This window comes from Pseudonaja textilis, chromosome 2 (assembly GCF_049901715.1).
Source record: "Pseudonaja textilis isolate UNSWEBS1 chromosome 2, rPseTex1.2, whole genome shotgun sequence".
NCBI lineage: Eukaryota > Metazoa > Chordata > Lepidosauria > Squamata > Elapidae > Pseudonaja > Pseudonaja textilis.
This window is the reverse complement of record NC_141991.1, coordinates 210,197,274-210,217,542: the sequence shown is the minus strand read 5'-3', so window position 1 is coordinate 210,217,542 and position 20,269 is coordinate 210,197,274. Positions and strand designations below refer to the sequence as shown.

Here is a 20,269-nt window from a genome sequence, read left to right as displayed (position 1 = left end):
TTTATTATCTATTACTTTTAAAATAGATTATAAAATCCAAACAAATTTGATAAAGACTAATTCCTATTTCTGAAATTTCATTACTTAATCTGTGGTTGTTTCCTATATGAAAAGCTTGAAAGCTAGAAAATTTTGATGTTATTGTTTTATTGTTCTATAGAATCACTTTTTCTGTGGGATGAGCAACTATACAAATATGATGAATAAGTAAATGAATAATGAATAAATAAGATTGAGTATCATTAGCATGGAGAGGGTACAATAGCTCAGTGGTTACAACCCCTGTGATTTTAGCTAGAAGTTGACAGGCCTGGTTTGAGACCTGAGCACTGCGTGACAAGTGATCTCCCATCCTTGACCCATTTCCTGCCCACTTAGCAGTTCAAAAACATGCAAATGTGAATAAGTACCAAATTGGTGGGAAGGTAACAATGTTCTGTGTGCCTTGGCATATAGTCATGCTGGCCACAGGACTACAGAAATGTCTTCGGACAATGTTGGCTTCCAAAGCTAAGAATCAAGATGAGCGCCACTCCCTAGAGTCAGACACAGTTGGATAGGAGAAACCTTTATAATTAGCATATTGATAGTACTGAACCCACACCCGTCATATTGCTTCTCTCAGTTGCTTTGAGTTCTGTATTGTAATATTTCTTACCCCCAAAGACAGAAAAGCAAAAATAGGTTTGGCATAAGAAAAAATGCATGGGTGAACATATTTCAGTGCTGGCAAAATACCTGATCACCATTTGTGACCCTCCCTAGCTCCCCAACTTCATTCAAATAAAGTCAATGGGGAAGCCAGCAGGGAAGGTTGCAAGTTGCTATAGTAAGTTCCCAGTCTTCCTGAATTTTATGTTTCACTCTGCTATACACACACACATACATACACACAAATCTATCTATCTATCTATCTATCTATCTATCTATCTATCTATCTATCTATCTATCTATCCCTGGACCATTCTCCCTTGCACTGTGCTATCTACCCATCTTTCTGTGCTTATGCCCTGCCACACACAAACTCCTCCTCTGCCCTCCAACTTGTGGGCTACTTGCACAAAGATTCCTCCACCTCCTGCAGCACCACCACCCCGACACACATACACACACTCCTTACCTTGGTCTCCCACTGTTTCCCCTTAATGACTTTCACATCTTGGGAGTGGCAACTTGGACCACCAGGATTGTCGTTGCTAAGTAATGTCATGTGACATCACCGTTTATAATTGTATCACTTAACGACAGCAATCCTAATCCCAGTTGCCATTTTATTCAAGGTTGTGATTGTTAAAAATTCTGTGCATGAGAAACACAAAGTGGGAACTATATATTGCTTCTGTATACTACATTAGGGAATAGTTCTAGCTATAGGTACAGTAGTCTTCACTTAATGACAGTTGAGACCAGCAACTCCATCTTTAAGTGATAGAGTTAAGTAAGATATCATGTGACCACGATTACCCTCACTTTGACTAGTCAAGCGAGACATTATTTGACTACAATTTGGGATTATATTGCTGATAGATGAATACTTAAGGCTGATTTACATCGAATTTGGGGGGGTTCGTTTTCAGAAAATTCTTTAATGACGGCTCCTATGTGTGAAATAACTGCAACTTTAAAAAAACACTAGCGTGCGTTTGCTCAGTAATCCGTAGGCCGGATTGCACTTTTATTTTGAATAAAAGCATCTTAAAGAATACATGAAAGGAGTGTGCGTACAAAGCAGAAAGAAAAGCAAGCGCGCCCACTCCCAGCATTTGGAAGAGGCGGACTACACAGCACGCGGAACCAGAGAGCCGCTGAACCAAATCAGCGAAGAAAGACGATCCGCTTTTGCGCACGGAATTAGCAGAGAGCGCGCCGGAAGTAGCCGGGAGGATTTTCGGAAGTTCTATTTTTTTTTAAAAAAAAAAAAACGTGGTTGGGGAGATTGGTGGGATGATGTCGGATGCCGGTGCTCTTGAGTCGGAGGAGCCCAGGAGAGGCAGCGTGCTCTTTGCCGGTTTCCGCGTGCTCGGCCTCTACTGCAACCACCTGGCGCACGTGCTGCGCTATCACGGACGCCACCGCGAGTTCTACCTGACTACCGCGGTGGGGAAGAGTTTCCACACTTACAACGTGAGTCGGCTTTGCTCTTGTGCATAGATTCAGCCTTCCTCCCCCCGCGAGCGTCTAGCTCCCCTTTTTTTTCTCCCGCCACGTGATTTTCGAGAAAAAGTGGCTGATAAAGTGGGACGCTTTCACTTCGTCGGAACTGAGATTGTAAAACCCTTCATCTCCTTCATCTCTCTTCCAGAAGCAGCTCTCTTCTCTCGTAAGGGCACCCAAATCAGGCATTTAATTCCAGGGGAAATGCAGATTTATTTGGCACTCTAAAGTTGTAATCATTTTCCTTGCAAGACAAGGTTCTGAATTGCCTAGCCCCACTTCAAATGAAGTGTAACAAATCTGTTTCCTATGAGAGTGTCTGGATAGGTAAAGACTGAGTACTTGAACATCTTACTCAGATAGGCGACGTTGACCGCCTCATGTCTTCTGGCTACTCTGCTTTATTCTTCCAGGAATAGTCATGTTATATGTGGTCATATACATATTTATTGTCAGGTTTATGTAGCGTATATAAGGGACACTGTGGCTCAGTGGCTAAGACACTGAGCTTGTAGCAGTTCAGCGGTTTGAATCCCTAGAGCCATGTAAGGGGGGGGACTCTGTACTTGTCCCAGTGTCTGCCAACCTTGCAGTTTGAAAACAGGTAAAGAATGCAAGTAGAAAAATAGGGACCACCTGCCACTTTGGCATTTAGTCATACTGGCCACATGATCACAGAGACTTCTTCAGACAGCGCTGGGTCTTCGGCTTTGAAACGGAGAACAACTAGCACATGTGTGAGGGGAGTGAAATTTCATTTTAATGTATGCCAATTAGTGTACATTTGAAGTCACAATAAAGTTAGTCTAAGTCTATAAGTTTATGGTCTTCTATGAAACCACTCCTGCGTCTAAGAAAGAATAGGTAACTTCCTTGACTCACAGATGACACCACTTCCTGCATTTAGATGTTCTGAGCCATGTGGGATTTGGTCAAGCTGCTTTGATTAACAATCATGCAGATTGCTAATAAATATGGAGCCTGAATCAGAAGAATCACTGTTTATTTAATATTGCTAGGCACAGCAGAAAAAATAAACTTTGTCTCCTGGCTAACAAATATGCTGAAAGACTCTGAAATCTTTAGACCCAATGGATCCTAGCTGTGGCTTATTTCCATGTTACCCATGCAGATAATATCCTGACTTCAACTTCCCAGGGCCCCAGCTTTCTAACCATAAAATGAGCAGACAATATTGCCCATTCACGGCATCCACTAATTCCTTCATAGCACTGTACCCACATACCCTTCACCTGCGATACCAGCCTGTTCCCACTTAACAACCCATGCAATTCTGGGTTAGGACAGCAATCAGGACTTCTGGGATTGGCGTTGCTAAGAGTCACAGGATATCACACTTTATGACTGCATCAGTTAGTGACAGAAAATTCAGATCCAATTGCAACTAACCCAAACCTTATTTTAAAGATCTTTTTTCATGGTTTATATTGATATCAATTTGATATACATTTCTTGTAAAGGGTGTTAATCATATTCTGCAATGAAACTTTAATTAGGATTCCGAATAGCAACTTGATGTTTCTTGTCTTCTGATCAAAATGAATTTGTTTATTTACTATTTAATGCATAATTTGAAGGAAAAAAATCAAGAGAGGGCCATAATCAAAATGAGTAATGTCTCAGAAGAACAAAAAGCATCTAGAATCAGTAATTCAATTCCATGAACTCATTTACAGATTGCACATCAAATATTAAAACACAAATTGTAGTGTGGTTTATTGCCAACTCCCCACCCTCAAATGAAGATGCTTCAGTATTCTGTTTTTATTCTTTCTATAGTTTTAGATCATTAGAAATTTGCACATTGTGATGTTTTATAAATTCTTTGTGATGAATTTCAAGATATTTGATGCTTCTATCAAATTACTAAAATATCTTTATTAATTTTTCAGGTGAAGAAGTTGGGAATAGTTGCTGTTAGTAAGTATAATATAATACAAATAGAATTAAATGTGCAACTTTAAAAAAATTATGTCCAAAAAGTGAAAGTTGCTTTTAATACTACTGTTATAGTGAAGAACTCTTCAAAATGTTACACAAAAGAAATCTTTCTGTAATATAATTTAGGAGTATTTTTTCTAAATAACTAGATCTTTGTAGTATGTAATTTTCATTAATGACCTCTATATTAACTTCCTCTTAAAAGTGTAGATATTTTAATATATAAACACATTGATGACCAACATTACAGCATATCAATATTGTTGGATCCCAGGACAATCTCTACAATACCCACACACATTGAATTTAATAAAATTTCTATCAAGTTTTTTTTTGTCAGATCCTTGAAGGCTTTGATAATATTATAGCTAGTAGGCACATTTTTCATGTGGTGGCCACAGTCCAAAAACAGGTTCTGTGCATATATAAGAGAATATTTGGAAAGTAGGCAGAGCTCAGGCTGGGATTATGACTAGCCATTAGCCTGATCATATTTTTTGTTTGTAATTTTACTGTGACATAAAGCATATCTATTGTGCTTATGCTTAATTGATGTGTGTTCTGTCCTTTATTCCCTTAATGAAATGGGCATTGCTAGCCAAGTTGATTCTTCCATATATCACTGGCCACGTCCCTGCCACATTGTTCTGGAAAATTTGGAGGCTTTCTGTAGTTATTTTTTTGATTATATAGTTATTGTATAATTAGAATTATATTATAATGTCAATCTTATGAGTTGCTCTGGATAGCTCTGGTAGGATATACATTTAATGATTGAAATGATAAAAGTATGCAATAATTTAGCTATCTTTGTGTATTTATATAACTTTTCAATCTGACAATCAGTTCATTTTCGATTGGTGTATTTTCTACTTACTGGCAAAGCCAGATTTTCTGAAAAGTTATACTGCTGCTTTAAAAATTAAGATGAAGGAGTAAATAGCACTGAAGACAGTGGTTCCTCCAAGTCAATATGTGTTGGATTAGACTGCTATTCCACAGACTTTAACCAAACAAGTAAATGAGGTGCTTCTTATCCAGAAAATTAATGCAACTTTTAGTAATTAATCTGTCTTAATTCTACATATAGTTTTATATACCAGTAAATGTACTCCATAGAAACAATGTATATAAATTGCAATCTTGAGAAAATCTGAATTATATCTAAGTGTTTCCTGGTACTATGTACTTGAAAACAGATTATTTGCTTTGGTTTGTTCTATGATTCTTTTAGGCAATGCTTTGCCACAAAATATTATGTGTTTGGCAGCTGATCGAATGCTGGTCTTTGCGTCATGTGATGCTCTTTTGTATGCTTTTGCTCGCAACAAAGAGGTTTGTACTGTCAAATAATATGCAGTGATTTGTACCTTACACTAAATTTAATGACTGTAAAACGTCAATATAGAAGACTCCTATTTTATGAGGTGTCAGATGCAGTGAACAAAATGTGCATCTAGATATTTTACCAAAATATAGAATTACTATATTTGAAGTTATATAAATCTTAAATTTATTTATTTCATTTGCAAACTAATGAAATTATATAAATGGTGTCATGCCATTTGAATCATTATACAAAAAACCAAAAATATGGATTCAGTGGATATTCAGAAGTAATGGGGACATGTCTCCCCCAAAATGGTCCCTTAATTTGAGGGTTTACAATATTTATATTTAACATAGAGATATTGAAAATGTTTGAATTTAGATTGCTTAATATTTGAAGAAATATGCTGCAGGGCCACATATAGGGTACTTCAAAAAATACTTTAAAGTAAATTCAGCTGAAATTAATAAGATATATCCAAGAAAACATTATTGAACTCTTGCTTTAAAACTATAAAATAGGTATTTAAACATTGCTTTTATGGTTAGAATATATTAATAGAAATAACATGATTAATCCATTGAAGAATGATGTTTCCATGTATATTCTTAGTGCAGACTATAACATAATATTATACTCTGTGTCCCTTCAAAAAGAAAGGGTGGGGGAAAGGTTCAAGAAAATTGTCAGCAATTTTCATAAGCCAAGTCTTTATCAAAATATTTTGTACAAAAGAAATAAGGATAGTGTGAATTATAGATGCATATGAATAGAATGGATTTGTAACTTGGTTTTCCTACCACTAGACAGAATAATGCCAGGAAGGAAGTTCAATAACAGAGCTGAAAAAGACCACTGTTTAGAGTATAACTTGGGAGACTTAAGGACCAGCAACAATTTCAAATACATTTCACTGTGTTTGAAATGATTTCATTTTTTTGTAGGGATTCACAACTATTTTTTTCTAGAAAAGGCATTCTTTTAAAAACATTATCCAAGTCCAGAGGAAAGCTGAAAAATTTTTCTGGCCTCACATAAAGCCAGACCATCAGAAGGATATCTACTTTTAAAAATGCTCAGTATGACCTCATAGAGATTTACACCTAACAATTCAGTAGAAGAATGATGATTTGTGTCAGTATTTGACAATAGGCTGCCCACATAATCAAGGCCTAGTTTGTATTTATTTAGGAAGGGAGCCTAAATTCATACTTGATTTATCTTTTGAATTCTGTAAAAAATAAAATCTCTAGAATTAAAATTTTATTTGAGACATATTAGGGCAGGGGTGTCAAACTCGCAGCCCGTGGCTGAATGTGTCGTGCACTGGCCACGTCCACAACTAGTTTAGCAAGGGGGGAGTTGTGATACGTCATGTAATGACAACGTGTCACGAGTTTGACACCCCTGTATTAGAGCTTTTAAAAGCAGTCTGATATATTTAACACACTCCAAATGTCCAAATATAATGCATTATTTTATTGAAGTAACTGCAGTTCTTTGAATTTTAGGTGGTTCACACTTACTCAGGTCACCGGACAGATATCCTTTTTATATTGCCATTTGGGGATCATGTTATCTCTATAGATAGTGAGAGCATTCTTATTATTTGGGATGTGCAGTCAGAAGGTAAGACTAGTCTGTTTAATATAATAACTACTGGGAAAAAAGTAAAAAGTGGGTATTTGTGATGGATATCGACTAATGCTGTTCTTTGTTCTGCAGAAGAATACTTGCAGCTGGATTTTGATAAGACTGTATTTGCCATTTCAGCAGTTTTACACCCACATACTTACATGAATAAAATACTTCTTGGTAGTGAACAAGGACCTTTACAATTGTGGAATGTGAAATCCAAGTAAGAACTATTCTCTTTAGAGGCTTAATTTGATATTACTTAGCTCTTATAGTTTAAAATATGGAATTGAATGAGTACAGAGGCCTGGTGGAGTTAATGGTTATTGAACAGCACTACAAGCTAAACAAGATCATTTCTTACTATAACAAGGGTGGGGGCATCTTCTAGAAATTCTAGGGGCATTAACCCTCTAGATATTTTTTTAATTCTCAATCTTCTGCAAAGGCTGCAGAAAATGCTTCCATGAAGCTATCAAGGAAACTTTAGGATCGCAGTTGGTAACAGTCAAGTTAAAGGCACCTTTACCCCTGCAACAAAATTTTAAAATGTCTTTCTAAACAGACACTTAGAGGATATTTAATTTAAAAAGTCATATTGAAATGGTATAACATTTTTATTTTGTTTCAGAGTGGCTGGGTTGTTTTCTTCTTTGATCTTATTTGCCCTCTATTTAGTACCCCTTTGGTAGTATCATTTTAGCCAAGCCCCTTCAGATAAATATTTTTAAAGGGCAATCCTCAACAATCACTCTTCCCATTGCAGTAGATTTTTCAGTGGATTAAAGAAACATGTTTTTAAAAATATTTTCCTACCTTATCATACAACACATGGTACAATTTGTCTTTAATGTGACTGGTGAAAAAATTCTAATTTGTTGTTGCTAATTCTGTGGACAGTTTACTTTTCTTTCTTACCTTCTCTTTTTTCATGGTAATTGTTATTCCATAATAACCAAAAAGGTAGCTCAGTTATTTTTTTTCATTAATACCAAATTTTTGTTTCCATTCTAAGGAAAGGTCTCGTTAAAGCGTAGGTACTTGAGTAATCCCTAGATAGTTAAAAGATTCAAGACTATCATTTTTCCTTTTGGTTAGTATACCTGAAGGAATGCTTTCAAGAAAGGTTTTTCGACTTAACTGAAATAAAATGAATAAAGTTGGCAACACTGCAAGGGAAATACTGTCCCTGAACCCAGCCTGAGTCATTTCTAAGCTGCAATGTTGAAATAATCTAAGAAGTTTTTGAGCAGTGGGAGAATAAAACATTTTGGGAAGAATAAAAATGCAATTCTTCTATTGTATGAACATACCCCAGGAGATGTGTCTTAGTAGTAATGTAAATGGAAAGTAATTTCATAGCACATGATTAAGTATTTAGTGAAGTATTGATTGTATTACTTTTCATCCTCTGGTATTTGTAAATTGAGTAAGAATGACCTTTACTTTAAATTATTTTGGATAAGATTGTGAGTATTTTTGGTCCCATTGAGTAATTCTTAATCTTTTCTTTTCCTCAGCAAACTTTTATATACATTTCCAGGATGGGGTGCAGGAGTGACAGTCCTTGAACAGGTAATTTATGAGTTATAGGCTTATAAAAAATGAACATGTAACCGTTATGTTACATTTTGTTCATTGGTCGTATTTCAGAAAGCTTTAGAAAGTGTTGGCTTGGTCAGATCTATTCCACCAAGCCTTTCTCCAAATAACACTTACACATACAGAGTAAAGCCTCAATTTTTCCGAATAATTTGCAGGGATGTCCATTATAATTGAAAGTCAGTGAGAATTTACATGTACTTCATTTGCCTACATTTATTTTATGTGTGTAATTATTAGATGCAATAGATGTATTTTTATAATTTTCATAACTTGACATACCATATTTTTTGCACTGTAGGATGCACTTTTTCCCTCCCCAAAAGTGGGTGGACATATCTGTGTGTCTTATAGAGCGAATGTTGCCAAAGCCCTGCCCACCTGCAGGCCGAAAACAGGGCTCATGGAGGCTGAAAATGGGACACACAGGCTGAAAATGGGGCGCATAGAGGTGCCGGTGATGGGCAGTGGTGATCCCTGCAGCCTGAAATAGCTGATCAGCGGTATTCCAGAAGGCCAATCCAACCGCCAGTCAGCTGCTCATGCTAAATCAGGCCGTGCTTAAACTGACCAGGCTGTTGGCTGCAAGGAGGCAAATTTCTGGGGGTAGAGACATATTTTTTTTCTTGTTTTCCTCCCCAAAAGCTAGGTGCATCTTATGGTCTGGAGCATCTTATAGTGCAAAAAATACAGTAAATAAAACTATGCTAGTTGCTTGAGAATATTGAGCCTTTCCTTTATTTTAGAAGTAAATTCAAATAAAATTTTGTTTTTCTAAAGCTAACTAATAAACAGGAATCATAAATTCCAGGTATTACTATAGCTTCTGCAAAATCCTGACTGAAATAAATTCATTACAGGTTGTACCTATACTTTACTTTTGCAGAATTGTGACTCATTTTTGCCCTCAAAAACAATAGTTAAAGGGAATTTTATTTTTAAATAAAAAGTGTATGCCAATGAAAATGTATATAGTAAATAAAATCTATATCAGAAATCTAATTTCTGAACATAAGTTCAAGGATAATAACTCAAAGACAACTTGTATTTGAATAATGGGATTATAGAATTCAGAATGGCATTGTTAAATTGGGATCCAAAATTAAATGAAGTATAATGATATTCAGGATTATAGTGTAGACAATTATTCTGTGAAGCTTGTTATTCTCATTATAAAACATTTATTTGGAAAATAAAGCTAGGTGTTCCAAATAGCATGCAGATAGGTTTCCTGTTTAAAGCTTTAAGTTAATTTTAATTAATTTTCTTTAACTTGGTGCCTCCATTTTTGTTTGACCATAGTTCTCGTAATTTCCCATTAATATATATTTGGGAAGTGTAATACAAGATAAAAACTTAAGACCATTTTTGGATTAGGTCATGGCCTATCTAGTCCAGAATTGTCTGGTACACAATGGCTTATTGCATGCATATGGAAAACTCACAAGCCTGTCCTAGTAAGAAATAACCCATTCAATTTTAGCTTCCCAATAACCAAAAAGTTGCTATGATTTAAGGATAAAAAAAAAAATCAGTATTAGTAGCTGAGGTTAGTTGACTTCTGTGTTGTTGCCTTTTAACCATCCAAAATGACTATCATTACTGTACAGCACATCTGTTAACGTTCCATATGCTTCTCTTTTTCTTAGCAATAGTAGATAACAAATTTCATCTTGATGGTTTACATACAGTTAGGATTAGACTTGTTTTATGATAGGATTCTATTTTTTGTAAACATTTATTTATATGAGCATCAGTTTTATTTAAAAATAGAGTTATATAGCCATAGAATAGAATAGCCATGGAATGGAATGGAATGGAATGGAATGGAATGGAATGACCATAAAATAGAATGGCCATAGAATAGCCATAAAAAAGAATGGAGGAGTAAACAGGTCTAGGAAAAAATTATACTGGAATCATACTTTCAATGCTTTCAACGTGGTATTTATATAATATTTCAAAATCAAACTAATTTTCTTTGCAGGCACCAGCAGTGGATGTCATTGCAATTGGGCTTGTGATTGGACATATAATAGTGCATAATATTAAGTTTGATGAAACACTGATGAAATTTCAACAGGATTGGGGGCCCATAACTGCAGTATCATTTCGTACAGGTAAATGTCAGGATTTATATATAATAATAATATAAATAATAATAAAAGGAATTGCAAACAGTTCAAGGAATTCACTATGTGTTCCATGTTATTGAATTAAAAACACAAACAGAAGACAATATTGACTTCTTTGTTTGCTAGCTTAATAACTCTTATACTTCTTTTAATTTTCCTCTTTTTTGTTGGTTTTATATGCTCGCTTTGGTCGGCTTTGATTTCTGCAAGAAATAGTTCCGCAGTTTTCTTGGCAGATTTCAAAAGTGGTTTATTCTTGCATTTTTCTTAGGCTTGAGAGAAAATGACTAGCTCAAGGTCATTTAGTTGGCTTCATGCCTAAGATGGGAATACAAATCACAGCCTTCCAGTTTCTCTCATGAGGCCTTAACCACTATACCAAACTAACTCTCAGCCCTAGAGTACTGTAATTTCATGAATTTGAATATATCTATTTAAAACATCTTTTAAAGCTCCTTGACTTTCTTGTCCAATTGTAACTGTTAAGAAGGAATATTTATATTTCTCTTCTCCCCGCTCCCTCCTATTTTTTTGATCAGATGGGCATCCAATTCTGGCTGCTGGAAGTCCTGTTGGGCATATTGGGTTATGGGACCTGGAGGAAAAGAAGCTTTTAGGCCAAATGAGAGATGTACATTCTACGGCAATTTCGGGTATGTCATTTGTCCAAGGAGAGCCACTTCTTATTACTAATGGTGCAGATAATGCTATACGGGTAAGTTATGTCAGTTTACATGATCTTTCTCCAAAAATGTTTATGTGCATTTCATGTAGGATTAACATTCTTTATTGTGTTCTTGGAAACAAACATGTTTCATATTTTCAGTTACATAACACCGTTTCCAGAATAGGATCATTGTTTAAAAGCAGTTTAAAATGCAAAAATAAAAAATGGCTTATTTGTCAAGAATTTTTGCAGTTGAATCTTGTGAACTGAGAAATAAGCAAAATTATGTAATGTATTAAATGAGCTAACTCTTTGAAAAGCAGGCTACGCTCATGTACTATTGGACACTGCTCAAGACACTTTGAATTGTATAAGTTGCTTCTACTCACAGAAATGAAAATTTGATCTGGGACCTTATTCAGATTTTCCAAAGGCTACCTGTTTCACTGCTGTCTTAATCTTTTATTAAGAATTCTCAGCTTTGCATGATTTCTCGTTACTAATGACATGAAATCACCAAATTGCTGTAACACATTTGCTTTTTAACAGAATTATATGAAAATTATGAGTATTTTAACCCTTTGAGTATTTTAAATGAATAGCTGCAGGGATTTTGTGCGTGTATTCTTTATATTTTATTTGAAAGAAGAGAACTACCAGTACATAAAATTTCTTGACAGATTTGGAAGAAATTTCCAGGCATGGATGTTTCTTTTGAAAAGACAAATCCGTCAGATAGAGGAAAGGTCTCTAAAGGAATCTTTAAAAGTTGTACCCATCCTTGTACTTTTATGGGCATGCTTTGTATAGATTTACAGCCAGTGACCTTATGACCAAAATGGACCACCCAAAGATACTTACAAGCCAGTTCTGAAGTTTCAACAGCGCCCTCATGGTAAAATGACAACTAGCCCCCATTTACAGCCATTTTAAATGTCCTATGGTCATGTGACCACAATTTACATCTTTGGCCAAAACTGGCTTTTACTTCCAGTTTTCAGCAAAACGCCCCATAGTGAATAATACATTTGCTTTACAACCACTGCCTAAAAGGTTGCAAAATCAGATCGGTCACCTGGGTGACCCACTTTACAGTCATCCCAATTTATGACTGTAATGGGCAGACTCCATCATGGTCACAAATCAAGGACAACCTGTACAAATGCTAAGTAAATTACAGAATTTTAAAGGATTATGTGCACAGCAGTCTTCAAAATTGGGTGGTGAGATTTGCTGGACTTCCTCTTTCCTCAAGTGTATTTAATTAGTGTATAAAAACAACATTCAGCATAGAATGAAAGGCTTTGCCATTATGTACTGAATGGCACTTCTGCAATCTAAGGACATTGCAGTGGTAGAGTTAGCTATCATTAACAACTACACTCCCTGATTGACTGGATTTGTGAGCCTGCTGACTATAAATTGCAAACAGGCATTATCTTTGTCAGTAAAGTATACCTTGTATTCAGCTGTACCAGATTGCCTGAAATGATAAGCTGTCTTTACATTCCAGATAATATTGCACTGCTTATCGTTTCAGACAATCTGAAAAACATTGCTCCTCTAAAGTATTGTGAACCGTGGAAAATTTTTGATGGGCCGCAGAAGAAATAGATCCCCAAAGCAATTAATCTGGGCCGTGCAGTACTTGTGCCTCCCGGCTCTCCAAGGGACCCCGGAGTCAGGCCCCTGAGATGCATGTGCCAGCCAGCTCCTACACCCGGCGCCAGCAGCAACAGCAGTCCCCTCCCCCAGCGCCCGCTGTCAGCTCTTCCCCATTAGTTCTCTAGCTTTGAATTGCTCCCGGCTCTCTCTCCCCCCCCCCCCGCCCAAGTGCTGGCAGGAAAGGAAAGGGAGACGGAGCCATGCACAGCTCTCCCCTTTTCCAGCCCTTGTTGCCTTTCCCAACATCGAAGCCTTGGAAACGCAGGCAAAGCCACCATAGCAGTAGCATCCCGAGTTGCCTTAGCATGCTCGGTTAGTTAAGAATCGCCCTACGGAAGTGGTGCTGGAGGAGGAGGAGGCAGTAGTGGAGAAGCAAGCAACTCAGGGTGCTACCACTGTGGCAACTTTGCCTGCGTTTCTGAGGCTTTGATGTTGGGAGAGGCAGCAAGGACTGGAAAAGAGGAGAGCTGTGCACGACTCCGTCTCCCTTTCCTTTCTGCCTGCACATGGGTGGGGGGGAGGAAAGAGAGAGAGTCAGGAGCAATTCAAAGCTAGAAAACTAATGGGGAGAGCTGACAGCGGGCGCTGAGGGAGGGGACTGTTGTTGCTGCCACTGTGTGTAGGAGCATACATCTCGGACCTGAGCTGGGAGGCACGAGAACTGCAAGTGGGAGCATTTGATGATTTCAAAGAACTCCTGGAACACGGTAGATTGGCATTTTGTAGGTCTCAGTGAAAGAGTGTACTTCGTTTCGTCTCCTTTCCTTCCCTGGTAATGCAAGAGATGCTTCCCCCAAATTAATCACCAAGAGCAGCAGTCCTTCTGCAGGCAGATGCCTGCTGAGAAGCCCCTGGAGTGGCAGCCAAAGAGCGCTGCCCCCCAAAGAGAGAAGCCTCTGCTTCTCTCAGCAGCAGTTGCCCCGAGGCCCCTCAGCTCAGACACACACACACCCCTCTCGCTCTTCTGTCTCTTTGGAAGGTGCCAGGTTGGTAGAGGCTTCCAGCCCAGAACGTTTTATTTTGTTATCATTAAGCATTTACATTTTGTTATAATGAAATAAGTGTGTGTGTGTGTGTGTGTGTGTGTGTGTATGTATGTGTATCATGTATGTATATATGTGTGTGTGTGTGTGTGTATGTATGTATGTATGGCATTCGGCTTTGTTGGGTATTTTCCCACGTCATAGTAGTTGTGCTTTTAAAGTTGTAGCGACATTTCAGCAGAATCTCATCTGCCATCATCAGGCTTCTTCTTACAGAAGCCTGATGATGGCAGATGAGATTCTGCTGAAATGTCGCTACAACTTTAAAAGCACAACTACTATGACGTGGGAAAATACCCGAACAAAGCCGAATGCCATACATGTAAGTACCCGCGAAAACTTAAGATAGATAGATAGATAGATAGATAGATAGATAGATAGATAGATAGATAGAATTTATATTTAACATAAAAATTATATTAAATATATTAACTTTTTTAAAAAAATCATATTAGTGGTCCTCAGGATTTAAAAGTATGCGTTTGGTGGTCCCTGAGATCCAAAAGGTTGGCGACCTCTGGTCTAAATGAAAAACCACAGTCTAAAGCTTTTTTTTTTTTTTGTTTACAGTATGAGCTTGAGGGGGATTAATTTTTGCAAGAAGATCACCTGCATCTGAATTGGCCCCTGAATAAAACAAAACAAAATAAAACCTCATCAAATTAAGATTGATAGCATTCCCAAACTGATTCAAATACCTTCTTGTTTTGCAATGTAATGGAATATTTGGAAGACAAGGGGGAGAAAGCTCCAGGAAACAATTCAGACAATTGAGGCAGGCACATGCAATGGATTAAGGATCAGAGGAAGGGAGGGAGGATGACCTGCCTTAATTTGGGGGAGGGGGGTTAAAAGTGGCAGCAGACATTTTGTATCTTCAGACTTACAAGTACTGTTAATGTGGCCTTAAAATAAAGTAGAATTAGCTCTTTAGGCATGATTCATGTCTGGTTTAATTGAGAAAGCTATATGCAATAAGGTATATGTGTATATATACATGCACACAGAATTATATATCAGATTTTTTTTTTAGGCTTTAAATACCACCGGGCAGTCTTGTATAGATGGCTCATTTAAAGTCCTATTATGTCAAATTTCATTTAATTTCATTACCCATCTTGGAATTGTGAAAGATATTAGTATTCTCACACAAAATCTAGAAGATTTCAACTTTTCTTTCCCCTCATTGTCCTTTTTTTTAAAAAAAAAATTTAATTGGGGTGTTAGACATGCCATCGGAGTTAGTGCTTACACAACACTGCAACCTGAGGCATAAGTTATATTAAGGTTCATATTGGCCTAATAGCTTCTTTCAGTTAAAAAATTGAGAGAGGTTAATTCTCCCTGTATAAATAGCTTGAATGTTATATGATTATTATTTTCCAAATAATGAGGAAGTGTTCATTCCAAAAGAAATATCATACAAAATTCCTCTTCATTAGTATTTTATAATGATTTTAACATTATGGAGACCTGCTGTTATACTTTGCATAGCAAAGCTTTTCTTTTAGTTTGTTGCTTACAGTTTGTTTGTGTTTGTTCATTTATTTAATAGGTGTGGATCTTTGATGGCCCTGGAGGAAGTGGAAGACTGTTAAGATATCGAATGGGACATAGTGCACCTCCAACAAAAATCCGACATCATGGGCAAAATGGACAGCAGATTCTTAGTGCTAGTAAGAGTTCCATTTTCTTTTGAAATGACTGCAGGTAGTCCTCGCTTAATGACTATTGAGCAACCAGTCAAAGTTATGGTGATTCTGAACAAATGGTACAGGTAGTCCTTGACTTACGACCCACAATTGAGCCCAAATTTTATGTTGCTGAGACATTTCTTAAGTGATTTTTGCCCCCATTTCATATGATCTTTCTTGCTATAGTTGATAAGCGAATCACTGCAGTTGTTAAATTAGTAACACTGTTGTTAAATGAATCTGGCTTTTCCACTGATTTTGCTGGTCAGAAGGTCACAAAAGGTGATCACAGGACCCTGGGACACTGCAACCTTCATAAATAACAACCAGTTGCCAAGCATCCAAATTTTGAATATGTGACCATGAGGATGCTGCAATAATGTAAGTGTGAAAAATGATCATAAGACAATTTTTTCAGCGCTGCTATAACTTCATTCACTAAACAAATAGTTATAAGTTAAAGACTACCTGACTTCAAGGACTACAACCAGGGTCATTACTGTTCCCCCGTGATCATGCAGTCAAAATTCAGAGGCATGGCAGCCCCCTACATTTATGACCACAGCGTGTAGTTCAATTCCTTCCTCTTATGCCCTTTCTCTTTTGGACATTGAGTACTCAAATGATCTTGCTGCTACCAGTGGTCCTAGAACCAGCCCCCCTCCCCCTCCCCCAATCTCAGCTACTTTCACTCTCTTCCTTCTCCAACTGCTGACAAGGCACACCCAGCCTAGCTCTTCAGGAGGCAACTGCTGGCTGGGCCTGCCTTAATTGCAGGAGGAAGAAGAAGACAGCAAAGGTAGCTCATAATGGTGGGTGGAAAGAGAGCAAGGGCATTGGAGTGCTGGGTGTCCAAAAAGGCAAAGATGGACATGGGCGATAGGCAGATGTGGAGAGTTAAAGCAGAAGCAACCGGGTTAAGTCATGAAATGCGAGAGGTCCTGTCTTAACAACAGTGCAGTCTAACCCTGTCATGCCCCTATCAGAGTCTGAATCCAAGGAGGAAGCCGAACAGCTGACAGGAAGTGCGGGTGTGGCTCCGTTGTCTGTGGAGGAAACTAGGGAAGGACAAATCTGGCTGGGCAGAGCAGGGGAGAGGTAAAACAAGGGAGAGGGAATTCAGAAGAAAACCCAGGCCCATCCCCTCTTCATCCTAGGGCATGCAGGGAGGAATGGAGAAGAGAGCAACATGGGTTGCGTGGCTTACAGGGGAGGAAAGGGCCCTGATTCCCTTCATTAGCCACAGCTGGGAAAACAGTTTATAAAAAAGGCAAGCTGCCTGTGGCAGGCTGTTGGGAGCAAACATGACTTTATCTTGTATTGTCGTGGTTTATCAGTGTTCCTGGCATCTTCCCAACTGTGTGAGTTTTGCCGTGCTTTTAAGTCTGAAATTCTTGCTCCTGCCCTGCCAAACTAATTGCTTCAGTTTGGCTTGTTTGGACTTTAAGTTACAGTTTGTGTTTACCCTGTTTTGGACTTAATTTTCTGCAGTCAAAGGCTGTTCCGGGGACAGTTTTTCTCCAGGTAACCTGGACATTGGGGGAAAAGTTGGAGATAATAAAGGGATTCTTATTAAGTATTTGACTGTGTTGCCTTTGTGCCACGCCCCGGTCATCACACACCCGCAACCAAGATTTCTAAAATTACTATCCCTAAATTACTTCACTTAGCAACAGAGCTTCTGGTCCCAGTTAGGGTTCTTAAGCAAGGACTACCTGTAACACTCTTGGATAAAGTGGCATGATTTTTCAGTTACATGGCACGCTTGCTACATCCCATATTAAAGTTGAGTTTTAAATGATTTTGCTAAATTTGTTTTGGCTTTATCTCCAGTGCAAGTTTAACTGGAGTGTATCTTGACATTTTTCATTTACGCATTTCTAAAAAGTATTAAGGATTTTGTAACACCTCTCATGAAAGGTTTGGCTTTGTAAATTTCCTGGCGTAACTTTCAAGTAATTGTAAAAGTTGTTGGTTAACCAGGCATATTGGTACTTGTAAATGCCAAGTTTTATTCAGTGGCTTATATAAAGGCTTGCATATCATAGATGAGTGAAAATGCCTAAAATAAACATTTACACAGGAAATACTTCCGTTCTCTCTTTTATATTTTACCATAGGTCAAGATGGTACTTTACAATCATTTTCCACAGTGCACGAAAGATTTAATAAAAGTTTAGGACATGGTGAGTGTTACAGTAAAAACAAAATACAAATATCAAAGAAATTGTTAGTTAGAACTTCTTAGAATATTAAAAATGTGGAATTTGTAATTCAGCACTATTTAAATATCAAGACTCTTATTCAATACATTTTCTGGTTTGTAGCCATGTTTTGAAAAACAATGTGTCTTTGTTGTAAATGCCTCTTTTGAAGGAAACATATAGCAACTATGAGAGATATGGTGTTTATTTAATAAATCTGGGTAACAAAGCAGTAGAAAGGAAGACCTTTGCAGGAAGAAGTTGGACTTTTAGTCCAGGTGAGGTGGTAAATGTGAAAAAAAATCACCTTAATTATCAGTGAAATTGCTTTGGCAGGCTTTGATTACATCTCCTTACTAGTAATAAAGCCTTTTCCAAAAATCTAAATAATTCTTGTTTTCTAAGTTTCCCAGCCTTGCCGATCTGACTGCAGAACCAGTAGAGAAATATGTGAGATAAGAGAACTTTTTAATTAAAACCCGTGTTTCCTTTGTATTTGAAAATACTCATTTTTATCTATCATCTGTTCTAATAGCAAATAAATGGAATTAGATGGTTTTCTAGGATGAACTTGCAATTTCCATTAATCTGAGGACCTCACTGGGTTTTTTTTTCTCTCACTATTTTATGTGCCGCGTTGCAAAATAGGCATGACTATGGCCAAGTGGTTTTGTTTATTTCTAGTCAGGTGTTTTAGGTTTGAATTTGTTAAGCTTTTGCAATACTTACATCACCCAATTTGCCCATTAAATCTCTAAAAAAGGTTTAAAACATGCAAACAAAACCCCCAAATTAGGGCTGTATTCTCTAGGGGCTTTGGGACCTATGGGTGGGAACCTAGATAACTGGTGGCATAAGGCCGCAATTTTTATACCTCTTTTGAATACATAGGAATTAGAAGTCTTCCATAGATATGAATATTCAAACTATCTATTACACTGCACAAATAACTGTTTCATTTATCATGTTTCAAGGTTCAATAAATAAGAAGAAATCAAAAAAGAAAGGACTTCGTAATGACACAATGGCACTTCCCCCTATTACAACATTTGCAACAGGTATGCAACTGCTGATTAATTTGAATGAATAAGATTACAATGCATCACATCAAATACTTTTTTTAATTCATGAGAATTTTATAAATATTGTCCACTGATAGAATTGCTAGCACTGTTTTATCCAGATGAGCTGAGGTAATTTATGTTTTTCACTACCAATAATGAGAGTCAGTTTGGCATAGTGTTTAAAGCATCAAGCTACAAACTGGAAGACTATGGATTCTAGCTGCATTTTAAACCAAAGCCAGCTAGGTGACCTTGGCCAGTCACTTTTTCTCAGCCCTAGAAATGAGGCAGTAACAAACCATTTTTTTTTGCCAAGAAAACCTCAGGGAGTTGTTCAAGCAGTCTTTAAGAATTGGGTGTAATTGAAATTCTTGTGCTTCTTGAATAAAATTCTTTTTATTGTTCTCATTGTGTTGGAAAGCATCATTTTGTAGATCACTTAATCCAGACCTGCACAAAATATGGCCCTTGTGCCACATGCAGCCCATTAAGCAGCCTTATATAGCCCACCTGTGTTTTAAAAATAAATTCGGCACTGCCCCGAAAGTCACACTGCTAAGTGTCTCCAATCTTCTAGGGCTGCCACTGCTCCACCAGTTCTTAATAGCTGCTTGGTATGCCATGTATTATTTTGCAGCCGTGATGATTTTTAATTTATCAGTGTAGCTATTTTCCCTTTACAATATATGTTGTGCCAGTAGGAACCCAACATTACAGCATTCCTGACAGATGGCTGTCCAGCCTCTGTTTAAACACTTTTAGTACAGGAAACCACCACCAAGGCCATCTGTTCCATTGGTGAAAAACTTAACCAATAAGATTTTTTTTTGCCAGATAGCTGACCTAAATCTATTTTCTTGTAATTTAAACCTTTTCTTGACTGCTCTTCTGGAACTACTGCCTTATTATCTTCCTGAAATCCCTCTAGGCACTTGAAGACAACAGCTGTGACTCCTTACATTCTTTTCTTTTAGCTAAATATACCCAACACTTCCAACCATTCTACAGGTTTTATTTTTCTTATCAACCTGGTTTGGATAGGCTATAGTTTGACAAATGTCAAACGCAGTGCCCAGGACTGGACACAGTATTCTAAATGTGGTCTGAGCATCCA

General features: G+C 37.4%; 1 protein-coding gene across 1 annotated transcript in view; it reads left to right on the top strand.

Moving 5' to 3' along the window:
* Window positions 1–1,894: 1,894 nt before the first annotated feature.
* Window positions 1,895–20,269, top strand: part of WDR36 (WD repeat domain 36) — a 39,262-nt gene continuing 20,887 nt past the window's right edge. The window contains exons 1-11 of the mRNA XM_026719832.2: window positions 1,895–2,124; window positions 4,068–4,095; window positions 5,351–5,451; window positions 6,958–7,075; window positions 7,172–7,304; window positions 8,602–8,656; window positions 10,671–10,803; window positions 11,358–11,533; window positions 15,749–15,869; window positions 18,008–18,073; window positions 19,066–19,149. Coding sequence (XP_026575617.1) covers window positions 1,945–2,124; window positions 4,068–4,095; window positions 5,351–5,451; window positions 6,958–7,075; window positions 7,172–7,304; window positions 8,602–8,656; window positions 10,671–10,803; window positions 11,358–11,533; window positions 15,749–15,869; window positions 18,008–18,073; window positions 19,066–19,149 — 1,195 coding nt within the window. The 5' untranslated portion in view covers window positions 1,895–1,944. The remainder of the gene's footprint in view (window positions 2,125–4,067; window positions 4,096–5,350; window positions 5,452–6,957; window positions 7,076–7,171; window positions 7,305–8,601; window positions 8,657–10,670; window positions 10,804–11,357; window positions 11,534–15,748; window positions 15,870–18,007; window positions 18,074–19,065; window positions 19,150–20,269) is intronic.